Consider the following 24,445-nt stretch of genomic DNA (forward strand, 5'->3'; position numbering starts at 1 on the left):
CCCACTCAGGGCAAAGAGGTCCAACTGTCCATCTAATACCTCGCCAAGCACTACCTCCTTCCTCCTCCGCATGCACCAACAATACCCGATGCTTCCACACGTGGGCGATCATGTGACCTCCTCCCATGTGACATTGCTGGGGGTCCAACAGCCAATCAGTAGGCATAAACAATGTCATGTGATACTTCCCCTGGCGTCCCATCCCTGACTGTCAATCTGTCCTTTACTCCCACCCGGCCTGGCATGCATGACTTCAGCACCTTGGATGAGTATTAGATGGTCCAATGTGTGGGTTCCACTGAGCGCACATAGTCCGGCCTGCCACACAGACACCCCCCAGGGAGGGAAGGTTCACCTACCTGGCCCTGTCACCCCCACTAGATCATCAACCAACCACAGCATGGATCAACCTGGGACAAAACACAGCATGGACACCTCGGAGGGAACGAGGAACCTCGTAGAGATACTTCTCCTCCAAGGAGTATTTTGTGAAGGACGGCGGCGGGGCATTAAAGGAACAGTTTTCATTAATAACAGAAGGCACTTTTATTGTTGGTGGTATTTATATAAAACTTTCGCATACTGATGATGTATAAATGGTGACTGTTTTAGTACATGATAAAAGTTCTGAAATACTTGGAGGTGGTCAGTAAAAAAGTAAAAATTTCCAAAGTCCCATTAGTAGTCATGGGGGGGAGCAGTTGGCAAAGCTTGCCCTAGCAATACATGGCACCACGCCAGGCTGGAAGTCTTCTCTGCTCCTCCTATACAAGCCATCCTCCTTCCATGATGCCTCGCTGCCGCACCATCCCTGAGGTCACATCACGGCTCTCCGCCATGCCGATTCTGGTTCAAGACCTGTAAATACAGTTATTGGTGAGTCTATCAATAAACCTGTCCTCATCGTGTTATGAAACTTACCAGCCACCCCACCACCCCTCCCCAACCACTCAACCCACCACCAACCCTCCCCAACCACTCAACCCACCACCATCACCACCATCCCCTCCCTGAGCCTCTCATCCACCACCACCCCTCCCCAACCACTCAACCCACCACCATCACCACCACCCTCTCCCCAATCACTCAACCCCACCACCATCACCACCATCCCTCCCTGAGCCTCTCATCCACCACATCCCCTCCCCAACCACTCAACCCACCACCATCCCTCCCTGAGCCTCTCATCCACCACCACCCCTCCCCAACCACTCAACCCACCACCACCCCTCCCCAACCACTCAACCCACCACCACCCCTCCCCAACCACTCAACCCACCACCACCCCTCCCCACCACTCAACCCACCACCATCCCTCCCTGAGCCTCTCATCCACCACCACCCCTCCCCAACCACTCAACCCACCACCACCCCTCCCCAACCACTCAACCCACCACCACCCCCTCCCCAACCACTCAACCCACCACCATCCCTCCCTGAGCCTCTCATCCACCACCACCCCTCCCAACCACTCAACCCACCACCACCCCTCCCCAACCACTCAACCCACCACCATCCCTCCCTGAGCCTCTCATCCACCACCACCCCTCCCCAACCACTCAACTCACCACCATCCCTCCCTGAGCCTCTCATCCACCACCACCCCTCCCCAACCACTCAACCCACCACCATCCCTCCCTGAGCCTTTCATCCACCACCACCCCTCCCCAACCACTCAACCCACCACCATCCCTCCCTGAGCCTCTCATCCACCACCACCCCTCCGCAATCACACACCCACCACCATCCCTCCCTGAGCCTCTCATCCACCACCACCCCTCCGCAACCACTCAACCCACCACCACCCCTCCCCAACCACTCAACCCACCACCATCCCTCCCTGAGCTCTCATCCACCACCACCCCTTCCCAACCACTCAACCCACCACCACCCCTCCCTAACCACTCAACCCACCACCACCCCCCCCCCCAACCACTCAACCCACCACCACCCCCCCCCCAACCACTCAACCCACCACCACCCCCCCCCCCCAACCACTCAACCCACCACCACCCCCCCCCCCCAACCACTCAACCCACCACCACCCCTCCCCAACCACTCAACCCACTACCACCCCTCCTCAACCACTCAACCCACCACCACCCCTCCCCAACCACTCAACCCACCACCACCCCTCCCCAACCACTCAACCCACCACCACCCCTCCCCAACCACTCAACCCACCACCACCCCTCCCCAACCACTCAACCCACCACCACCCCTCCCCAACCACTCAACCCACCACCATCACCACTGTCCCTCCCTGAGCCTCTCATCCACCACCACCCCTCCCCAATCACTCAACCCACCACCACCCCTCCCCAACCACTCAACCCACCACCACCCCTCCCCAACCACTCAACCCACCACCATCCCTCCCTGAGCCTCTCATCCACCACCACCCCTCCCTAACCACTCAACCCACCACCATCCCTCCTGAGACTCTCATCCACCACCACCTCTCCCCAACCACTCAACCCACCACCACCCCTCCCTGAGCCTCTCATCCACCACCACCCCTCCCCAACCACTCAACCCACCACCACCCCTCCCTGAGCCTCTCATCCACCACCACCCCTCCCCAACCACTCAACCCACCACCACCCCTCCCCAACCACTCAACCCACCACCACCCCTCCCCAACCACTCAACCCACCACCATCACCACCATCCCTCCCTGAGCCTCTCATCCACCACCACCCCTTCCCAACCACTCAACCCGCCACCACCCCTCCCCAACCACTCAACCCACCACCATCACCACTGTCCCTCCCTGAGCCTCTCATCCACCACCACCTCTCCCTAACCACTCAACCCACCACCACCCCCCCAACCACTCAACCCACCACCACCCCTCCCCAACCACTCAACCCACCACCACCCCTTCCCAACCACTAAACCCGCCACCACCCCTCCCCAACCACTCAACCCACCACCATCACCACCATCCCTCCCTGAGCCTCTCATCCACCACCATCCCTCCCCAACCACTCAACCCACCACCATCACCACCGTCCCTCCCTGAGCCTCTCATCCACCACCACCCCTCCCCAACCACTCAACCCACCACCATCCCTCCCTGAGCATCTCATCCACCACCACCCCTCCGCAATCACTCAACCCACCAACATCACCACCATCCCTCCCTGAGCCTCTCATCCACCACCACCTCTCCCCAACCACTCAACCCACCACCATCCCTCCTTGAGCCTCTCATCCACCACCACCTCTCCCCAACCACTCAACCCACCACCATCACCACCGTCCCTCTCTGAGCCTCTCATCCACCACCACCCCTCCCCAACCACTCAACCCACCATCACCACCGTCCCTCTCTGAGCCTCTCATCCACCACCACCCCTCCCCAACCACTCAACCCACCATCACCACCATCCCTCTCTGAGCCTCTCATCCACCACCACCCCTCCCCAACCACTCAACCCACCACCACCATCACCACCGTCCCTCTCTGAGCCTCTCATCCACCACCACCCCTCCCCAACCCCTCAACCCACCACCATCACCCCCATCCCTCCCTGAGCCTCTCCATCCACCACCACCCCTCCCCAACCACTCAACCCACCACCATCACCACCCTCCCTCCCTGAGCCCCTCATCTAGCACCACCCCTCCCCAATCACTCAACCCACCACCACCCCTCCCCAACCACTCAACCCACCACCATCACCACTGTCCCTCCCTGAGCCTCTCATCCGCCAGCACCCCTCCCTAATCACTCAACCCACCACCACCCCTCCCTGAGCCTCCCACCCACCCACTCACCACCAACCATGACCACTATCCCTCCCCAACCACTCAACCCACCACCACAACCCCTTCCTGAGCTTCCCACCCACCAGCAACCAATGTCGATCACCACCCCTCCCCAACCAATCAACCCACATCCATCACCACCACCACCCCTCCCTGAGCCTCCCACACACCATGACCACTACCCCTCGCCAACCACTCAACCCACCACCGTCACCACCAATCCTCCCTGAGCCCAACATCCACCACAACTCCTCCCCAACCACTCAACCCACCACCCCTTCCTGAGCCTATCATCCACCACCACTCAACCCAAGTTGGTCTAGGTCCAATTGGGACACCCAAGTAGGTCTAGGTCCAATTGGGACACCCAAGTAGGTCTAGGTCCAATTGGGACACCCAAGTAGGTCTAGGTCCAATTGGGACACCCAAGTAGGTCTAGGTCCAATTGGGACACCCAAGTAGGTCTAGGTCCAATTGGGACACCCAAGTAGGTCTAGGTCCAATTGGGACACCCAAGTAGGTCTAGGTCCAATTGGGACACCCAAGTAGGTTTAGGTCCAATTGGGACACCCAAGTAGGTCTAGGTCCAATTGGGACACCCAAGTAGGTCTAGGTCCAATTGGGACACCCAAGTAGGTCTAGGTCCTATTGGGACACCCAAGTAGGTCTAGGTCCTATTGGGACACCCAAGTAGGTCTAGGTCCTATTGGGACACCCAAGTAGGTCTAGGTCCTATTGGGACACCCAAGTAGGTCTAGGTCAAATTGGGATCCCCTAAGTAGGTATAGTTTTGAATCTAGGTCCAACTGGGACACCCAAGTAGGTCTAGGTCACCCCTGTTGCTTTGACAATGACCCTACATGAAAACTTCCTATAAAGTTCAACATCAGCCAAAATTTTTTAGGTGGCTGGTGTTGGTTAGTGTTGGGGAGGATTCTAACCTCTGCTATGTTTTAATTGCCAACTGTGTTTCCCACCAAGGAAAGTTCACCTCACTTTCTGTCCTGCCAACCACGCAGGAAGTGGAAAGATTTCCACAGCAACAAAAATGACCTCATTATGGCTCTAACTCGGCCTCTCTCAACATTTCTGCCCCAGAAGAACCCTTGCAATGATTTTCAGGTTTCACTCTGCTAAACCCAATTAATGGGGGTCTGATGGAAGAATGCCCCCTCTTTTAGACAGCCAACAAGATCATTTGTGTCATGCAGCTGGACAAGTGATGTTGGCTCCAAAACTAGGGAAGCACCACCAAATGGGAGGTTGATCAGCCACAGCTCAAGGAACCCCTAGCAACTCCTGGGAGAACCTTGATTGAGAATGGCCACTCTAACCCTTCTATCAAAAGCCAAGATGACGTTGTGGCTTGAGTTGGGATTTTTAAAATGTTGGACAATATTTTTGCTGCTGACCGTGTTGCTGCTGACCATGTTGACAACCATATTTTTTCGTACACGAGTCACAAAGAGAGAAAACTAGGCAAAATCTCTCTAAAGGAATGACAAAGAAAACTGACAGTAATGTTTAAACCATATTTAAAAAAAAATACCAAAATCCAGCTGACAAATTTAAGCAACACATTAAAGGCAGTTACAAGTGATAAACTACATGCAGTTAATGTACCCACCTCACAGCGGAGTCTCCTTCCTGAAGTTGAACCCACATGTGCGGCCCTCGAATTGCAGCTTGATGGCTTGTTTGAGGTGGAGCTGGGGGTCCATAGTGGTCATGGATATAACTGGAGAGTTCAATGGGCTTGGTGAGCCAGTTTGGTCCCTGGTCCCACAAAACTGTGGGTCCTTTGTGGTCCTAGTGGGCGAGGACGCCTCATCTGCAGTTCTCTTAGGAGAGTATACAAAGTCCACAGGCTTTTTTGCAGAGTAGACCAGGTCCTCGCACCTTGAAGGGGGAGACATAGGATTTGGGGGCTTATTTGGAGAATAAACAGGTTCCACAGTTTTCTTGGAGGGGGTCAAAGAAGTGGGACTATTCTTCGGAGAAGACATAGAAGTCCCAATGATCTGGGGTGAAGGCTCCGGTCTCCCGGTTTTAACGGAAAATTGCACAATATTTTTAGTGTTTTCTGCAGAGTCCACATTCTTCCTGTAGTAGAGTTCCCTCTCAGTGCCAGCTGGGCTTGAAGAGTATCCAGAACTCTTATTTTGGTCATCCCCAGGGTCTGCTGTCCTGCTGTAAGACTTGGAGCTGGAATTTCTGTTTGGAGGAGGAACATAATCTCCTGCCTTGAAACGAGAATAGGTGGGGCTTCCATACTTTGGGTTTGTGAGAATCCCGTTTCTTTTTAAATCACGGTCAGGGGAACTTGGGTTCTGAGAGGGCGCACTGATCACTTCTGATCTGACAAGATCTTGATGCAGGTTGGAGGTCTGATCCAAGCCTGATGCAGCTAAAATGTGATTAGGTTTAAGTTCAGGAAGCACTTGGCCACCAAACATGCCGGTGAGGGCCACGGCTTGACGTGAACGGCTGCGTGGAAGAGAGTGCTGCTGAACCTGCTGAGTAAAAGTCAGACTGTCTGCTGGCACAGTTGCCTGGGAGTGGTAGGTGGATGATGTTAATATTGATCCCTTGGAGCTCTTTAGAGAGTTGTCCAGTGATTGGCTACCTGTGGAAACTGGAGAAAGGGTAGACCAGCTACCACCAGTCCCTTCCACCACTTCCCTCTGAATAGTGTCTTTCTGGGGACGCTTTCCTATCAAGCCTTGGTATGGTGGAACACCATGTTTCTCCAAGAGATTTACAATTGCCATATGTCCTCCTTTTGCTGCAACTCTTATTGGGGTCCGGCCATAATGGTCTGCATGGAAGGGGCTGGCTTTGCCCTCCTCCAGCAGCACCCGGGCCAGCTCTTCGTGTCCCTCTTGAGCGGCAATACAGAGAGGTGTAGCACCTTGTGAACACTGTGCATCGATGAAAGCCCCATTCTCTAGAAGAAGGTGGGCGATATTGATGTGCCCTCTCCATGCGGCACAGTGTAACGGAGTCCTTCTTTCCTTGTCGAAGGCATTGCAGTTGGCTTTGCCCTTTTGTAGAAGAATCCGTGCCATTTCCCAGTCTCCTTGCCAGCAGGAGGCGTGCAAAGCCGTGCGTTCCTCTGAGTCTCTTACTTCGGGGTTGGCTTTGTGGTCAAACAAAATTTCAACCACATCCGTCAGTCCTTGCAGGGCCAGCAGGTACAGGAGGGGCTTTCCTTGACTGGCTTTAACATCGGGGTCTGCTTCTTTTTTCAGTAGCAATTTCACTGTGCCCTTGTGGCCCCCAAGAGCAGCAAAGCATAAAGCCGTCATTTGGTCACTGCCACGCTGTTCTACCAGGGACCCACGGTTAATCAGTAAATCTACACAGCCTGTGTGCCCTTCCTGAGCTGCCAGCAGGAGCGGGGTGTTCCCCTCACTGTCTCTTATGCCCAGCTTGGCTCCTCCTTCTATCAGGGTGCGACAGACATTTTTCCGTCCTTCACAGGCGGCCCAGTGAAGTGCAGTCCATCCCAGTATGTCTTGGTGATTTTCATTAAGCCCCCTGTCCAGTAAGACTCTGACGGCCTCTTCTCCTCCAGCAGCAGCAGATGCCAGGAGGAGTGCCGTCCTCCCCTCCATGTCCATAACGTCAGTAGCAGCACCCCACAGAAGCAGGACCCGCACCGTTTCAGCGTGGCCCCCTAAGGCGGCTGCAAGTAGTGGTGTCATATGACCTTTGCCAGGTTTATCAGGATCAGCACCCGCCTCAAGCAGAAGCTCTGCCACCTCTTCTTTCCCCTCATAAGCAGCCACCAGTAGTGGTGTGACCCCTTCTTTATCTTCCAGCTCTGGATTTGCACTATATTCCAGTAGCAGAGATACCATTTCTGGATATGTGTTCCCAGAGGGCATGCACAGACAGGCTACGGCAAGGGCAGTCCGGCCCTCTAAATCACATGCGTTCACATTAGCCCCAGAATCCAGCAAGAGTTCTGCCACTGAGCGATGGCCCATATATGCGGCAGCCATGAGGGGAGTCCTGCCCTCCACATCAGCCTGGTCGATTCCAGCTCCAGCTTTTAGCAGGGCCTTTGCAGGCCCCTCATGCCCTCCCCAGGCCGCTGCCCTGAGTGCGGTGCGTCCATCACAGCCAGAGATGTCAGGCTGAGCTCCAGCGGCCAGAAGTGCTTCCACCACCTCTGTGTGGCCTCCCCAAGAGGCAGCCCGCAGGGGAGTCCACCCCCGACTGTCCGTGTGATCATGACGGGCACCATGTTGCAGAAGGATCTCAACCACCCAGAGATGGCCCTGGTGAGCTGCCAGGCCTAGAGGAGTTTGCCCATCTTCATCTGTGGACTCTAGACTAGCTCCCCTTGAAATCATTAGGGTCACAACTTCCAGATTCCCAGAATGGGCTGCGGCAGCCAGCAAGGTCCGTCCTGCTCGATCCCGTTTGTTGAGGCTACTTCCACCATCCAATAACATTTCCATAGAGCCGCCACGCTCTAGGGTCTTTCTCAGAGCCCCAGAGTCTTCTACAGCCGAAACTCCATCTACTGTAGATTTGGCCAAGAGCAGCAGCTGCAAAACTTCTAGTTCCAGAGGAATGTCCGAGGCCAGGCAGTCTGACACGGGCACCCTGGTCCACAAAAGCCATAGAGCCAGGTGAGATGGATCCAGCCCTCGGAGATCAGACATCAAGAGGTGCCTGGCGAGTTGTTGGACCTCGGTAGGGGACAGATCGGGTGCCCTTGTTGATAAGCTCATGGCCAGCATGCTGTGGCCCTCAGGTATGCTGCAGAGATACTTCTGTGTGCAGTACTTGACGTCCAGCAGCCACTCTGAGAAGCTGTGATGGAAAAGCACCAGCCAACTCCGAGAGACCCCCGCCGGGCGAAGCAGGGAGGAGATAGACTCCAAGACCTTGTTAAAGTCCTCGGTGCTCCAGCCTTTCATTTGTTTGGTCCACACGGCTCTGTGCAGCTGGGAAGGTGAGATCGGAGATGGTGATGCCAGGATGCCATTCAGCAGCATCTGCACCTGGCAGAACTGGCGCCCGGAGAACAATCGCTGGCACAGCCACAGGTATAGCCCGTTCAGAGTTCCGGGGATATGGCGGACCTCTCTCAGGAGGATGGTGCCCTCGGACACCCCGTCCAGTACGCGTTCCAGGTACAGGAAGCAGCCGTTGCTCTTTATGTGAAGTTGGTTGAGCATCTCGGCGGTGTCCAGGGTCAGGTGCTGCCGCAGAGTCTCCTCGCAGTCCAGGCGGCATAGGATGTACTGCTGTACGTCGCGTACAATGTGCGCTTTGCGGAGGTCGTCCAGGCACAGTCTCCGGAAACCTGCAGAAAACAAAAAGGATGATAATTACCAATGGGATCTGCAAACTAGAGCTGCAACTAACGATTAATTTGTCTGTCGACTAATCTATAGATTATTTTTTCGATTGGTCAACGACTATCCGATTATTTTTTTATTTTTATCTTTTAATGAATCTAGTGGGTTTTTTTTATTAGCTAATTAATCCTTTGGATAACCTTGAGAGTATTGTATTGCAGAGTATTGTATAGTATTGGCGGGCAGAGTATTGTATTGCAGAGTATTGTATTGGCTGGCAGAGTATTGTATTGGCTGGCAGAGTATTGTATTGGCTGGCAGAGTATTGTATTGGCTGGCAGAGTATTGTATTGGCTGGCAGAGTATTGTATTGTTTTGCAGAGTATTGTATTGCAGAGTATTGTATTGCAGAGTATTGTTTTGCATTGGCTGGCAGAGTATTGTATTGGCTGGCAGAGTATCAGGCTGGCAGAGTATTGGCTGGGTATGGAGGGATGGCTGCTTCCATCCGACCTCTCCCCTCCACTGCACAGATCAGTACAGAGAGGGGAGAGAGAAACATGACGCCGGTTGGTTTACAAGTGATCGCTCCGTCGGAGCGATCACATTGTAAACGCCTGGGTGTAGAAAGATGGCCGCCGCTTCGGAGCTAGGCTGAAGCCGCAGCCTTTCCTAAGGCCGAGACCGCGGATCGCGGCATGTGCGCTCGGATCACAGATCGGTGACGATCCGTTGCACCCCTAGGAACGGCGGCACGGAGGGGGAGAAGAGAGGGGGACGGCGGCACGGAGGGCAGCGGTAGATACTAAGCACTGCCACCACTGACGCATCGACGCCCTGCACGCACGTCAACGTATTTTTGTAGTCGACTTAATCAATTACGTCGACTCGTCGTGGCAGCTCTACTGCAAACTACATCACCTATACCAGGGGTCTCCAAACTTTTTGAGCAAAGGGCCAACTTACTGTTCTTTAGGCTTTAGGGGAGCCAGACTGTGGCCAGTAAAAGCAGAAAATTGCTAGTCATCAGTGAATGAAAATGATGCCCCATCATTGGTGTCACTAGGAGGAGTAGTGCCCCAAGGGCCAGATAAAGGCAAGCAGAAGGGCCACATCCGGCCCTTGGGCCACAGTTTGGAGACCCTTGACCTATAAGATGTGAATAATGTATATCCTGTAATTAATGGAATTTATTACCTCATACATGCAATAAAGAAAACTTGGGTTATACTGAACGATAACCTGCAGCCAAATAGGACATTTTTAGATGTCATCTGTCAAGGGGACATAAACATACTACTGTGGGACTCTAGGGACCCCTGTACGAGATCATTTCTTCCCCCCCCCCCCCCATTCAACTACTAGCCAAGTGAAACACTTATGTATGGATAATATCAATCAGCTACTTAGAAATGAGCCATATCCAGCTCTACAGGACAGTACAAGGGGTCCCAACACTCGTCTGACCCACATCTATCATAAACGGGCCCCTATGTCTCAAAGGGCCCTGGTGCAGCTACTCAAAATGCTAGGGCTACTTTAACTTGTTGTAGTATGGCATTGTTCAGCACTAAAAGATAAGAGGCTGCAGTCCCACCCCTGAAGCACTGTGAGAAACCTGCTGAATGTGGCAGAGATTGCAGTAAACGTTTTAAAGTGGACTTTTCAGCTCTTTGGTTTTGGATATAATACAGAGGGGTCAGAACCTCTGTCAGGTTTGTATTGCTGTCCAGGTGACAAGGTAATTTAAACTGGAATATACAGAGGGGAAAATAATCATCGTCTCCCCTGCAGATTGTGTAAGCTTGCCCACTTACAAAGAAATGAAGGGTCTATCATTTTTTTTTTTATAGCTGTATTTTCAATAAGAGAGACAGAATATCAAACAAAAATCCAGAAAAAAACACACGATACAAATGTTATAAATGGAGTTGTAGTTCAGCGAGTAAAATACGCATTTAATCCCCTACCAACCAACAATAATTCTGGCTCACACAGACTGGCTACAGTAGGTGCTCATGTGGTACACAGATTAGTCCTGTCAATGTAAGAAGGTTCTCCTAATGAAAACCCGTTATGTGTATAAAAGACGCCTGTCCACAGAATCTCTTTCTTCCATTCAAACCTCAACATCATGGGCAAGACCAAAGATTGGCAAAGGACGTCGGGGACAAGACTGTAGACCTGAAAAATGACCATCAGACTGAAGACCTCCACAATGACCATCAGACTGTAGACCTGAAAAATGACCATCAGACTGAAGACCTCCACAATGACCATCAGACTGTAGACCTGCCCAATGACCATCAGACTGTAGACCTGCCCAATGACCATCAGACTGTAGACCTGCACAACGACCATCAGACTGTAGACCTGCACAACGACCATCAGACTGCAGACCTGAACAATGACCATCAGACTGTAGACCTCCCCAATGACCATCAGACTGTAGACCTGCACAATGACCATCAGACTGTAGACCTGAACAATGACCATCAGACTGTAGACCTGAACAATGACCATCAGACTGTAGACCTGAACAATGACCATCAGACTGTAGACCTGAACAATGACCATCAGACTGTAGACCTGCACAAGGACCATCAGACTGTAGACCTGCACAAGGACCATCAGACTGTAGACCTGCACAATGACCATCAGACTGTAGACCTGCACAAGGACCATCAGACTGTAGACCTGCACAAGGACCATCAGACTGTAGACCTGCACAATGACCATCAGACTGTAGACCTGCACAATGACCATCAGACTGTAGACCTGCACAAGGACCATCAGACTGTAGACCTGCACAAGGACCATCAGACTGTAGACCTGCACAAGGACCATCAGACTGTAGACCTGCACAAGGACCATCAGACTGTAGACCTGAACAATGACCATCAGACTGCAGACCTGCACAATGACCATCAGACTGCAGACCTGCACAATGACCATCAGAATGTAGACCTGCACAAGGACCATCAGAATGTAGACCTGCACAAGGACCATCAGATTGTAGACCTGCACAACGACCATCAGACTGTAGACCTGAACAACGACCATCAGACTGTAGACCTGAACAACGACCATCAGACTGTAGACCTGAACAACTACCATCAGACTGTAGACCTGAACAACTACCATCAGACTGTAGACCTGAACAATGACCATCAGATTGTAGACCTGCTGTCAGGGCTGGCTTAGCCCTTCCTTCTCTGGGCTGGCCGCTCAGCTGTCGGCTAATTGCCAGCTCTCTTCTCTCTCCACAGTTACCAGCTGTTCCTGATGATGCTCATCTGACCTGCCTACTTAAAGCCTTCCAGCTCACTTCATATCTGCCTTCGCCTTGGTCACATCACTAGAAACCATCTCCTGCAGTTTGTTTAAAGACTGGCTTACTGACGTCCCTTCTGGGCTCCTTATCCTGCTTGCTGTTGCTCTTCTTGGTTCCCTGACTTCTGGCCTGGCTGACTACCCAATCTGGTTACTGGACTCTGGCTGTGCTTGACTACGCTTTTTCTATTTACCTTTTTATTAATAAAAAAGTGTGATTTAATTGTACTTCTGTCTCAGTCTGATTCATGGTTTCTGACACCTGCACAATGACCATCAGACTGTAGACCTGCACAAGGACCATCAGACTGTAGACCTGCCCAATGACCATCAGACTGTAGACCTGCCCAATGACCATCAGACTGTAGACCTGCACAATGACCATCAGACTGTAGACCTGCACAATGACCATCAGACTGTAGACCTGCACAATGACCATCAGACTGTAGACCTGCACAATGACCATCAGACTGTAGACCTGCACAAGGACCATCAGACTGCAGACCTGAACAATGACCATCAGACTGTAGACCTGCACAATGACCATCAGACTGTAGACCTGCACAACGACCATCAGACTGTAGACCTGCACAAGGACCATCAGACTGCAGACCTGAACAATGACCATCAGACTGTAGACCTGCACAAGGACCATCAGACTGTAGACCTGAACAATGACCATCAGACTGTAGACCTGAACAAGGACCATCAGACTGCAGACCTGCACAAGGACCATCAGACTGCAGACCTGCACAAGGACCATCAGACTGCAGACCTGCACAAGGACCATCAGACTGCAGACCTGCACAAGGACCATCAGACTGCAGACCTGCACAAGGACCATCAGACTGCAGACCTGCACAAGGACCATCAGACTGCAGACCTGCACAAGGACCATCAGACTGCAGACCTGCACAAGGACCATCAGACTGCAGACCTGCACAAGGACCATCAGACTGCAGACCTGCACAAGGACCATCAGACTGCAGACCTGCACAAGGACCATCAGACTGCAGACCTGCACAATGACCATCAGACTGCAGACCTGCACAATGACCATCAGACTGCAGACCTGCACAATGACCATCAGACTGCAGACCTGCACAATGACCATCAGACTGCAGACCTGCACAATGACCATCAGACTGCAGACCTGCACAATGACCATCAGACTGCAGACCTGCACAATGACCATCAGACTGTAGACCTGCACAATGACCATCAGACTGTAGACCTGCACAATGACCATCAGACTGTAGACCTGCACAATGACCATCAGACTGTAGACCTGCACAAGGACCATCAGACTGTAGACCTGCACAAGGACCATCAGACTGTAGACCTGCACAAGGACCATCAGACTGTAGACCTGCAAAAGGACCATCAGATTGTAGACCTGAACAAGGACCATCAGACTGCAGACCTGCCCAATGACCATCAGACTGTAGACCTGCACAATGACCATCAGACTGTAGACCTGAACAAGGACCATCAGACTGCAGACCTGCCCAATGACCATCAGACTGTAGACATGCACAATGACCATCAGACTGTAGACCTGCACAAGGACCATCAGACTGTAGACCTGCACAAGGACCATCAGATTGTAGACCTAAACAATGACCATCAGCAAGAAGCTTGGTGAGGAGGGGAGAACTGTTGGAGCGATTATTCGGAAGAAATACAAAATAACCATCAATTGCCCTTGGTCTGGAGCTCCATGCAAGATTTTGCCTCATGGGGCAAGGGTGGTCATGAGAAAAGTGAGGGATCAGCCCAGAACTATATGGGAGGAGTTGTGAATGATCTCAGGGCAGTTGGGACCACAGTCACCAAACAAACCATTGGGAACACAATGCACCGCCATGAATCGAAATCCTGCAGCACCCGCAAGGTCCTCCTCAAGACAGCACATGTACAGGCCCGTCTGAAGTTTGCAGATGAACATCAAATGAGAAGGATTGGGAGAAAGTTCTGTGGTCAGATGAGACCAAAATTGAGCTCTTTGGCATTAACTCGACTCACAGTGTTTGGAGGAAGAAGAATGCTACCATGACCCCAAGAACACCATCCTTACAGTCAAGCACGGAGGTGGAAACATGTTGCTTTGGGGCTATTTCTCTGCTAAAGTTAAAGGCTGACTTTGCCACCTTGAAGGGTCAATGGATGGGGCCACGTATTGAAAATATTGGTTTAGAACTTTTTGAGAAGATAATAACACTGAAGCTGGGTCATAGATCAGTCTTCCAGCATGACAATGACCCAAAACATACCGCCAAGGCAACAAAGGAGTAGCTCAAGAAGAAGCACATAAAAGGTAATGGAGTGGCCTAGCCAGTCTCCAGACCTTAATCCTATAGAAAATTTATGGAGGGAGCTGAAACTTGGCAACAGCCAAGAAACCTTAAAAGGAGAAGTTCAGCCAAAGCTTGTTTGGCTGGACTTCTCCTATGGATCACAGGAGTGCAATTCGTTTTGAGCCATTTTCAGCAGAGAGTGGGCTGAGGTCCGCTCTCTGCTGACGTCACAGATATCAGTCCAGGCACCGCGTCATCCCGAAAACGGGAGCCTGGATCTGCCAGGTGCCTGGACCGACACCCGTCTCAGACTTTCAGCGGGCCGTCCCTCTACAGTTCAGCACTCCAGTGAGTGTGGAGGAGCAGAGCGGAGAGCTGCCGATTGACAGTCAGCAGCTCTCTGCTCGGGGGAGTTGTGAAAACCGAGCCATTGGCGGCGTTCGATCGCTCGGTTCTCAGTGACAGCGGTGCTGTGGGACCGATGCTGCATTTACTTAGGTAAGTATGAATCTGTAAAAAAAAAAAAAAAAAAATCCCATACTTCTCTTTTGAGGGTTTAGAGAAGATCTGTAAAGAAGAGAGGACCAAAATCCCTCCTGAGATGTGTGCAAACCTGATCACCAACTACAAGAAACGTCTGACCTCTGTGATCGCCAACAAGGGTTTCTCCACCAACTACTAAGGCATGGTTTGCTTGGGGGATCAAATACTTATTTTACTCACTGAACTGCGACTCCATGTATAACATTTTTATTACGTGTTGTTTATGGATTTTTGGTTGATATTCTGTCTCTATCATATAAAAAAAAACGCCAATGATAAAAATGATAGACCCTTCAGTTCTTTGTAAATGGTCAAACTTACAACATCTGCAGGGGATCAAACAGGGGCGGACTGACCATTGGGCTACTCGGGCACTGCCCGAGGGCCCCATGCCACTAGGGGGCCCCATCAGGGTTGCCAGCCTCAGTAAAACCAGGGATAGTATGTAAAAAAATTGTGTTTTTTTTTTACATCTGTCTTGGAAATGTCCCTTACCAACATTCTTTTGGTCTAAAAATCCAGAGATCATAGCTGCCCCTCCTCTCCAGTACCTTCTCAGCCAATAGAAACATGTCTGTGTGTACTGTGTGATTGTATACTGTGTGTTTGTGTATACTTTGTGGCCCCATAATCTCTGATTGCCCAGGGGCCCCATAATCTCCTATTGCCTGGGGGCCCCATAATCTCCTATTGCCGGGGGGCCCCATAATCTCCTATTGCCGGGGGGCCCCATAATCTCCTATTGCCGGGGGGCCCCATAATCTCCTATTGCCCGGGGGGCCCCATAATCTCCTATTGCCCGGGGGGCCCCATAATCTCCTACTGCCCGGGGGGCCCCATAATCTCCTACTGCCCGGGGGGCCCCATAATCTCCTACTGCCCGGGGGGCCCCATAATCTCCTATTGCCCAGGGGGCCCCATAATCTCCTATTGCCCAGGGGGCCCCATAATCTCCTATTGCCCGGGGGGCCCCATGAGTTGTCAGTCCGCCCCTGGGATCAAATCGTTATTTTCCCCACTAAGTGCAAAATAATACCCTTGGATCTTGCCAGAAAGCCAGTGCTGCCCCGAGTACTCTGCAATGGTATCAGCCCCTGCCCGATTCTCTTTTGTGGACTACGGACTAGAGAACACCTCCCACCCATGTGTAGGGTGACAATGCTGCTCCTCCTTACTGTAGATACAGTATGAAGAGTGGGCGTGGTCACTCTAGGACAAGGAGTGTTACTGGCAGGATCACCAGGCGAAAAAGTGAAAAAGGAAAAAGGAAAAAAAAAAAAGGAAACAAATGCAGCTGCCACACCCACGGTTAGTGGGTAATCAAGGTGAATTATGATTGGTTCCTACAGGTGACTGCACATCACTTTGCTTTGTAGAGTGTTGTGAAATAACTGCAGAAGGAGTGGAGGATTATGGGGAAGATCCTCAAACCAGCCCTATTCTATAGATTTCCTTGGCCTATTGCACAGTAGACACATACAGGTCATAGATGTACCATAGCTACGTGTCTAGGGAGAGTGTCTATTAGAACTACGTGTCTGGTCTGGGGAGATTTGCATACATCGCGCTCACCTGTAAACATCCTGGTGACGGTCTTGTTTTGCCTCCGTGCCGTACACACCAGCAGCAGCCATGGTGGGAACAGCTCATGGTGATTGGCCAGCAACTCCGCGATGGTACAGCTGGACTCCGCCCCAAATCCATCCGAACGACAACAGCAGCACGTCTCATCCACAGAATCCACCAGGAGCAAGAGGTTCTGGGAAGGAGGAGGAAGCTCTGCCAGTGGCAAGAGGACCAGCCTGCAATGAGAACACATGTCAGTAAATAGATGTCCCCATGGTGGGCTGGTCTATCAACCATCTTGAAAAGCAGCCACATCAATAAAAGTTGGGGGGGGGGGGGGGGAATCAGCCTGCAACAAGGACATATGTCAATATGACAGTAAATGAAGAACCCGTCAACAACGAGGACAGCCATCAACCAGCCTGCGAAGAAGCCACGGCGATAAACGAAAGACCGGCCCACCATGAGAACACCTATCAACCAGCCGGTGAAGAAGCCATGTCAATAAATGGACAATCAGCTTGCAATGAGGGAATGTCAATAAAATGAAGAACCCACCCACAATGAGGACCACCCATCAATCATTCTAAAAAGATGCTACATCACAAAATGAAGGACCAGCCTGGAAGGAGGCCATATGTCAGTCAACGGAGGACAGGCCCACCACGAAGACACCAACCAGCTTGCACACAAGCCTCACCAATAAATGAAGGACCTGCCTGGAAGGAGGCCATGTGTCAGTGAACGGAGGACAGGCCCACCACGAAGACACCAACCAGCTTGCACACAAGCCTCACCAATAAATGAAGGACCAGCCTGCAATTGGGACACATCTCAGTAAATGAAGACACCCAACCAGCTTGAAAAGAAGCCATGTCATTAAATTGAGGACCAGGCTGTAATGAAGACAGGTCAGTAAATGAAGAACCCACCTACAACAAGGAGACCCATCACCCAGCCTGCAAGAGAACCATGTCAATAGAGGACTCATCCACCCTGAGGACACCTATCAACCAGCCTGCAAAAGAACCATGTCAATAGAGGACTCATCCACCCCGAGGACACCTATCAACCAGACTGCAAAAGAACCATGTCAATAGAGGACTCATCTACTCCGAGGACACCTATCAACCAGACTGAAAAAGAACCATGTCAATAGAGGACTCATCTACCCCGAGGACACCTATCAACCAGACTGCAAAAGAACCATGTCAATAGAGGACTCATCTACCCCGAGGACACCTATCAACCAGACTGTAAAAGAACCATGTCAATAGAGGACCAGCCCACCATGAGGACACCCATCAACCAGCCTGCAAAGATGCCCCGTCAGAAAATTAAAGACCAGACTGCCGTGAGAACATATGTCAATGAACTGAGGACCAGCCCACCATGAGGACATCAACCAGCTTGTAAAGAAGCCACATCAATAAATGGAAGATCAGCCTGCAATAAAGACACCTCAGTAAATTAAGAACCCCCCCACAATGAGGACCACCCATCAACCATTCTACAAAGATGCTAATTCATCACAAAATGAAGGAGCAGCCTGTAAGGAGGCCATATGTCAGTGAACGGAGGACAGGCCCAACACGAAGACACCAACCAGCTTGCACACAAGCCTCACCGATAAATGAAGGACCAGCCTGCAATTAAGACATCTCAGTAAATGAAGACACCCAACTAGCTTGAAAAGAAGCCATGTCATTAAATTGAGGACCAGCCTGTAATGAAGACAGGTCAGTAAATGAAGAACCCACCTACAACAAGGAGACCTATCACCCAGCCTGCAAAAGAGCCATGTCAATAGAGGACTCATCCACCCCGAGGACACCTATCAACCAGCCTGCAAAAGAACCATGTCAATAGAGGACCAGCCCATTATGAGGACACCCATCACCCAGCCTACAAAAGATCCATGTCAATAGAGGACCCACCCACCATGAGGACACCTATCAACCAGCCTGCAAAGATGCCACGTCAGAAAATGAAAGACCAGACCGACGTGAGAACATATGTCAATGAACTGAGGACCAGCCCACCATGAGGAGGACATCAACCAGCTTGTAAAGAAGCCACATCAATAAATGGAAGATCAGCCTGCAATAAAGACACCTCAGTAAATTGAGAACCCACCCACAATGAGGACACCCATCAACCAGCCATTAAGGAAGCCACATCACTAAATGGAGGACTAGCCTACAATGAGGAAATAGGTCAGTAAATTGAGCACCATTCAGCAATGAGGTCTTATGAAGGCAAAATAGAAATCACTAAGCAATACGACTAGATGTTCGTAAAAGGAAGACCAGCCTGCAATGAGCCCACGTCAGTGAGGAAACACACTATGAGAAAGCCACGTGTTAGGAAATGCAGACTCTACATCAGTATAACATGTCAGAGAAGGTTCCTCTAAAGCAGGGGTCTCCAAACTTTCCAAAAAAGGGGCCGGTTTACTGTCCTTCAGACTTTAGGGGGGGCCAGAATGTGGACATTGGGAATAAAAAAAAAAGTCCCAGCATCAGTTGGAGTAAACGACACCCCGGCTTTGGTTTCATTTGTAGGAATTGTGTCCCATTATTGGGGTCCATCGTTGTTGACATTGGGAGGAATTGTGGCCCATCGTTGGTGTCATTAGGAGGAATTGTGGCCCATCGTTGGTGTCATTGGGAGGAATTGTGGCCCATCGTTGGTGTCATTGGGAGGAATTGTGGCCCATCGTTGGTGTCATTGGGAGGAATTGTGGCCCATCGTTGGTGTCATTGGGAGGAATTGTGGCCCATCGTTGGTGTCATTGGGAGGAATTGTGGCCCATCGTTGGTGTCATTGGGAGGAATTGTGGCCCATCGTTGGTGTCATTGGGAGGAATTGTGGCCCATCGTTTGTGTCATTGGGAGGAATTGTGGCCCCTCGTTGGTGTCATTGGGCCCAATTGTTGGTGTCAGTGAATGAAATGGTGCCCCAAGGGCCAGATAAAAGCAAGCTAAGGGCCACATCCGGCCCCCGGGCTGCAGTTTGGAGACCACTGCTCTAAGGCAACACAACTACCCAGAAATAAAAACACATCAGTAAGGTCACCCTGCAACAAGACAGGTCAAAAAAGGAACCCTTGCAGCAAGAACAAAACAATATCCAGAGGCCTGCCCAAAACAATATATAATGGCAGGAACTAAACACCACCTGGCAGCAGAAATGACGTCAGTGGGCTCATTCAGAAAGTAGATAAGCCATTATAAGGCCCTCCGAAGTCAGCAAGTACTGCCACCTGCATTTCAGCAAGGATCACCCTCAACAAAAGCAAAATGTGTCAAAGCAAAGCCATCCTGCTACAAAACATCACCTCAAAAAAGGTTCTCCTGACCAAGTCTTCACATTAGTTACTCAAGAATACTTTGGTGTTCGTTTATGAAGCATTGAAAAAAAGTTTCACTGCTGCATTCTCCGGTATTCTCAGAGATCGTTCTCTGGATGCCAGGTTATGAAGCTTTGTAGATCGCTTTTCCTTCGGAGGAGTGAAGAGATCTACAAACGCTTCAAACAGTGGAGAACGACCCCCCCCCCCCCCCCCCCCGATACGGGAATCTCAAGAGACTTTACGAGATTACAGTACCAGAAATTCACAAAAGCCGTGATAAATTATCACTACCAAGTACACGGATAGACGGCATGGTTAATGCTAATAAAATAAAGAGTCCTCCTACATTATATATACACATACATATATACAGTGGGGCAAAAAAGGTATTTAGTCAGCCACCAATTGTGGAAGTTCTCCCACTTAAAAAGATGAGAGAGGCCTGTAATTGTCATCATAGGTATCACCTCAACTATGAGAGACAAAATGTGGAAACAAATCCAGACAAAGTCTGATTTGGAAAGAATTTATTTGCAAATGATGGTGAAAAATAAGTATTTGGTCAATATGAAAAGTTCATCTCAATACTTTGTTATATATCCTTTGTTGGCAATGACGGAGGTCAGACGTTTTCTGGAAGTCTTCACAAGGTTGTCACGCACTGTTGCTGGTATGTTGGCCTCCATGTCCTCCATGCAGATCTCCTCTAGAGCAGTGATGATTTGGGGCTGTCGTTGGGCAACACGGACTTTCATCTCCCTCCAAAGGTTTTCTATGGGGTTGGGATCTGGATACTGGCTAGGCCACTCCAGGACCTTGAAACGCTTCTTACAAAGCCACTCCTTCGTTGCCCGGGCGGTGTGTTTGGCATCATAGTCATGCTGAAAGACCCAGCCACATTTCATCTTCAATGCCCTTGCTGATGGGAGGAGGTTTGCACTCAAAATCTCACGATACATGGGCCCCATTCATTCGTTCATGTACACGGATCAGTCGTCCTGTTCCCTTTGCATAGAAACAGCCCCAAAGCATGATGTCGCCACCCCCATGCTTCACAGTAGGTATGGTGTTCTTTGGTTGCAACTCAGCATTCTCTCTCCTCCAAACACGATGAGTTGTGTTTCTACCAAACAGTTCTACTTTGGTTTCATCTGACCATATGACATTCTCCCAATCCTCTTCTGGATCATCCAAATGCTCTCCTACAAACCTCAGACGGGCCCGGACATGTACTGGCTTAAGCAGGATCTGAGTCCCTGGCGGTGTAGTGTGTTACTGATGGTAGCCTTTGTTACGTTGGTCCCAGCTCTCTGCAGGTCATTCACTAGGTCGTCCCCCCCCCCGTGTGGTTCTGGGTTTTTTGCTCACCGGTCTTGTGATCATTATGACCCCATGGGGTGAGATCTTGCGTGGAGCCCCAGATTGAAGGAGATTATCAGTGGTCTTGTATGTCTTCCATTTTCTAATTATTGCTCCCACCGTTGATTTCTTCACACCAAGCTGCTTGCCTATTGCAGATTCAGTCTTCCAAGCCTGGTGCAGGTCTACCATTTTGTTTCTGGTGTCCTTCGACAGCTCTTTGGTCTTCACCATAGTGGAGTTTGGAGTGTGACTGTTTGAGGTTGTGGAGAGGTGTCTTTTATACTGATAACAAGTTCAAACAGGTGCCATTCATACAGGTAATGAGTGGACGAGAGAGGAGCCTCTTATAGAAGAAGATACAGGCCTACTGCTGTGCCGCCATATATGTGCGTACGAATCGCGTTAAGAATTGAAATATACTAGAGAGTTAGGCAAACTTTGGCCCTCTAGCTGTTGTGGAACTACAACTCCCATGAGGCATTGCAAGATTCCGACAGCCCCTCTGAGCGTGACTCAGAGAGGAAGGAGCTAGATGGCCGACCCCAGAAATATACAATTAAGAGCGTGTTGTTATAGGTGCAAAACAACCTATTGATCCTGCCAATAATCCAGTGAGCGGATAACTTCCTGTGCTCCAGTTATACAGTTCTAAGATCTCCCTGTGGACTGCAGAACACCTCCCCCACCTACATTATGGAGAGAGGAAGATGTTCTGTAAGGCTGTGCTGTCCTAGGGTGACAACTCTGCTCCTTCATACATACAGTACAGCGAGTTAGCGCTTTCACCCTAGAACAGGAAGTGTGTGTTACTGGCAGGATCATCAGGAGAAAATAAAAGGAAGGAAGGAAGGAAAGAAAAAGAAAGAAAGAAAACGAATGCAGCCACCTAAGGGCAGATAAGCTGACATATATTACATTTCTGTTTTTGATCTTAGAGATGTTTTGAAAGCATTACAGGTCCTTGGGGGTGGGGCCACAGAGTTACAGAAATAAAATAAACCGTGAGATTATACAGTTAGCAGGTACACAACATTATAGAGGCTTTATTACTGACCCTCAGGCATGGTGCCACACAATTTACAGATCACAGGTGCACTACAGATCCTCAGGGGTGGTGCTGAAGGGTCATAGAATCAAGCTACACTACATCTGATACAGTTAGCAGATACACAATATTATAGGAGGCTTCATTACTGACCCTCAGGCATGGTGCCACACAATTTACAGATCACATGTACACTACAGATCCTCAGGGGTGGTGCTGAAGGGTCATAGAATCAAGCTACACTACATCTGATACAGTTAGCAGATACACAATATTATAGGAGGCTTCATTACTGACCCTGAGGCATGGTGCCACACAATTTACAGATCACAGGTACAATACAGATCCTCAGGGGCGGGGCCAAAGAGTCACAAAATCAAGCTACACTACATCTGTGGGGTGGGATCATACAACCTGCAGCTATACACCATTATAGAGAATTCAGTATAGACCCTCAGGGGAAGTTCCACACTATTTAATGGTAGACTACAGATCCTCAGGGGTGGGGCAAAGGAGTTACAGGAATACGATGCACTGCATGTCTAAGGGGTGAGATCATACAGCCCGCAGATAGACAACAATATAGAGTTTTCATTACTGACCCTCAGGGGCCGTGTCAGACAATTTACAGATTAACAAGTACAGATTCTCAGGGGTGGGAGTCTCAGAAATAAGATACACTGCATGTCTTTGGGATGGGATTATACAGCCTGCAGATAAACAACATTATACAGAATTCAGTAAAGACCCTCAGGGGAGGTGCCACACAATTTACAGGTACACTACAGATCAGCAGGGGTGGGGTTACAGAAATAAGATGCACTGCATGTCTAAGGGGCAAGATCATACAGCCCACAGATACACAATATAGAGAATTCATTACTGACCCTCAGGGGCCGTGCCACACAATTTACAGGTACAGATTCTCAGGGGTGGGGGGGGGGGGGGGGGTACAGATATAAAGATACACTTCATGTCTTTGGGATGGCACCATACACCCTACAGATAGCATGTGCACAACATTATAGTGGTTACTGACCCTCAGGGGCATTGCCACACAATTTACAGATTACAGGGGGCCATACAGTCCGTTAGTAGAAGATACACTACCAACCCTACACTACAAGGCCAAAAAGTCTACAACAAATATACGTCATACCCGCAGGTACCAGACCGTGTACAGAGAGACTACAGATCCTAAAAAGGTGGAGGCCAAACTTTGTACAAATAGCAGATTACTTGAAAAAAAACCTTTGGGGCCACAGAGTCTGAAGCTAACAGAGACATTGCCAGACCAGGTGAAGGTGGGGATACAAAGCCTACAACTAACAGATATACTAGAGAACCTCAGGGGTGGGAGCACGATTTCCTCACCTTTTGAATAGCTCGTTCAGATCACCCTTACACGCATCGGTGTTGGCCTCTCCCCGGTAGCCTTTGACGAGCGGGCTGTGGCGCAGTTGGCGCGCCAGGCTCTGTATGAAGTGCAGCGGGTCCAAACTGGCATGCGTGTGCGCCTGACAGAAGTGGTGTGCCAGGACACGGGAGCCAAGGCGAGAGTTCTTCCCTGCCTCTGAAGACGGCCAGAGGATCTCCGTAGACAAGGCCGTCTTCCCCGCGCCAGGGGCCCCTGTGATTAGGATTCCGGGGGCCTGCGCTCCCCCCAGCCCCTCCAGACAGTGCTGAAGCCTCTGTAAGACCCATTCTCGGCAGTAGAAGGGACGACCCCGCAGATCACTAGCCGTCATCTCTGCAGATGGTGACAGGCCATTGGCGGATGGAGCATCACGGGAAGGTAGGGCCGGCGTCCAAAGCCTACATTATGGGGTCCAGTGGGTGGCGGCATACAGAC

The 24,445-nt window shown here is 50.7% G+C and overlaps 1 protein-coding gene across 1 annotated transcript; it reads right to left on the reverse strand.

The window, feature by feature from the left end:
* Positions 1-521: 521 nt before the first annotated feature.
* LOC143973750 (uncharacterized) lies at positions 522-24,445 on the reverse strand. Its single transcript, XM_077474593.1, has 4 exons — positions 23,968-24,445; positions 16,838-17,067; positions 5,402-9,097; positions 522-858 (listed from the first exon to the last, which is right to left on the reverse strand). The coding sequence occupies exons 1-3, from the start codon at positions 24,339-24,341 to the stop codon at positions 5,403-5,405; spliced, it is 4,299 nt and encodes a 1,432-aa protein (XP_077330719.1). The 5' UTR covers positions 24,342-24,445; the 3' UTR covers positions 522-858; position 5,402.

Source organism: Lithobates pipiens, unplaced genomic scaffold (assembly GCF_037356315.1).
Source record: "Lithobates pipiens isolate NorthernLeopardFrog02 unplaced genomic scaffold, aLitPip1_a1.2 Scaffold_94, whole genome shotgun sequence".
In the NCBI taxonomy this organism is placed as follows: Eukaryota; Metazoa; Chordata; class Amphibia; order Anura; family Ranidae; genus Lithobates; species Lithobates pipiens.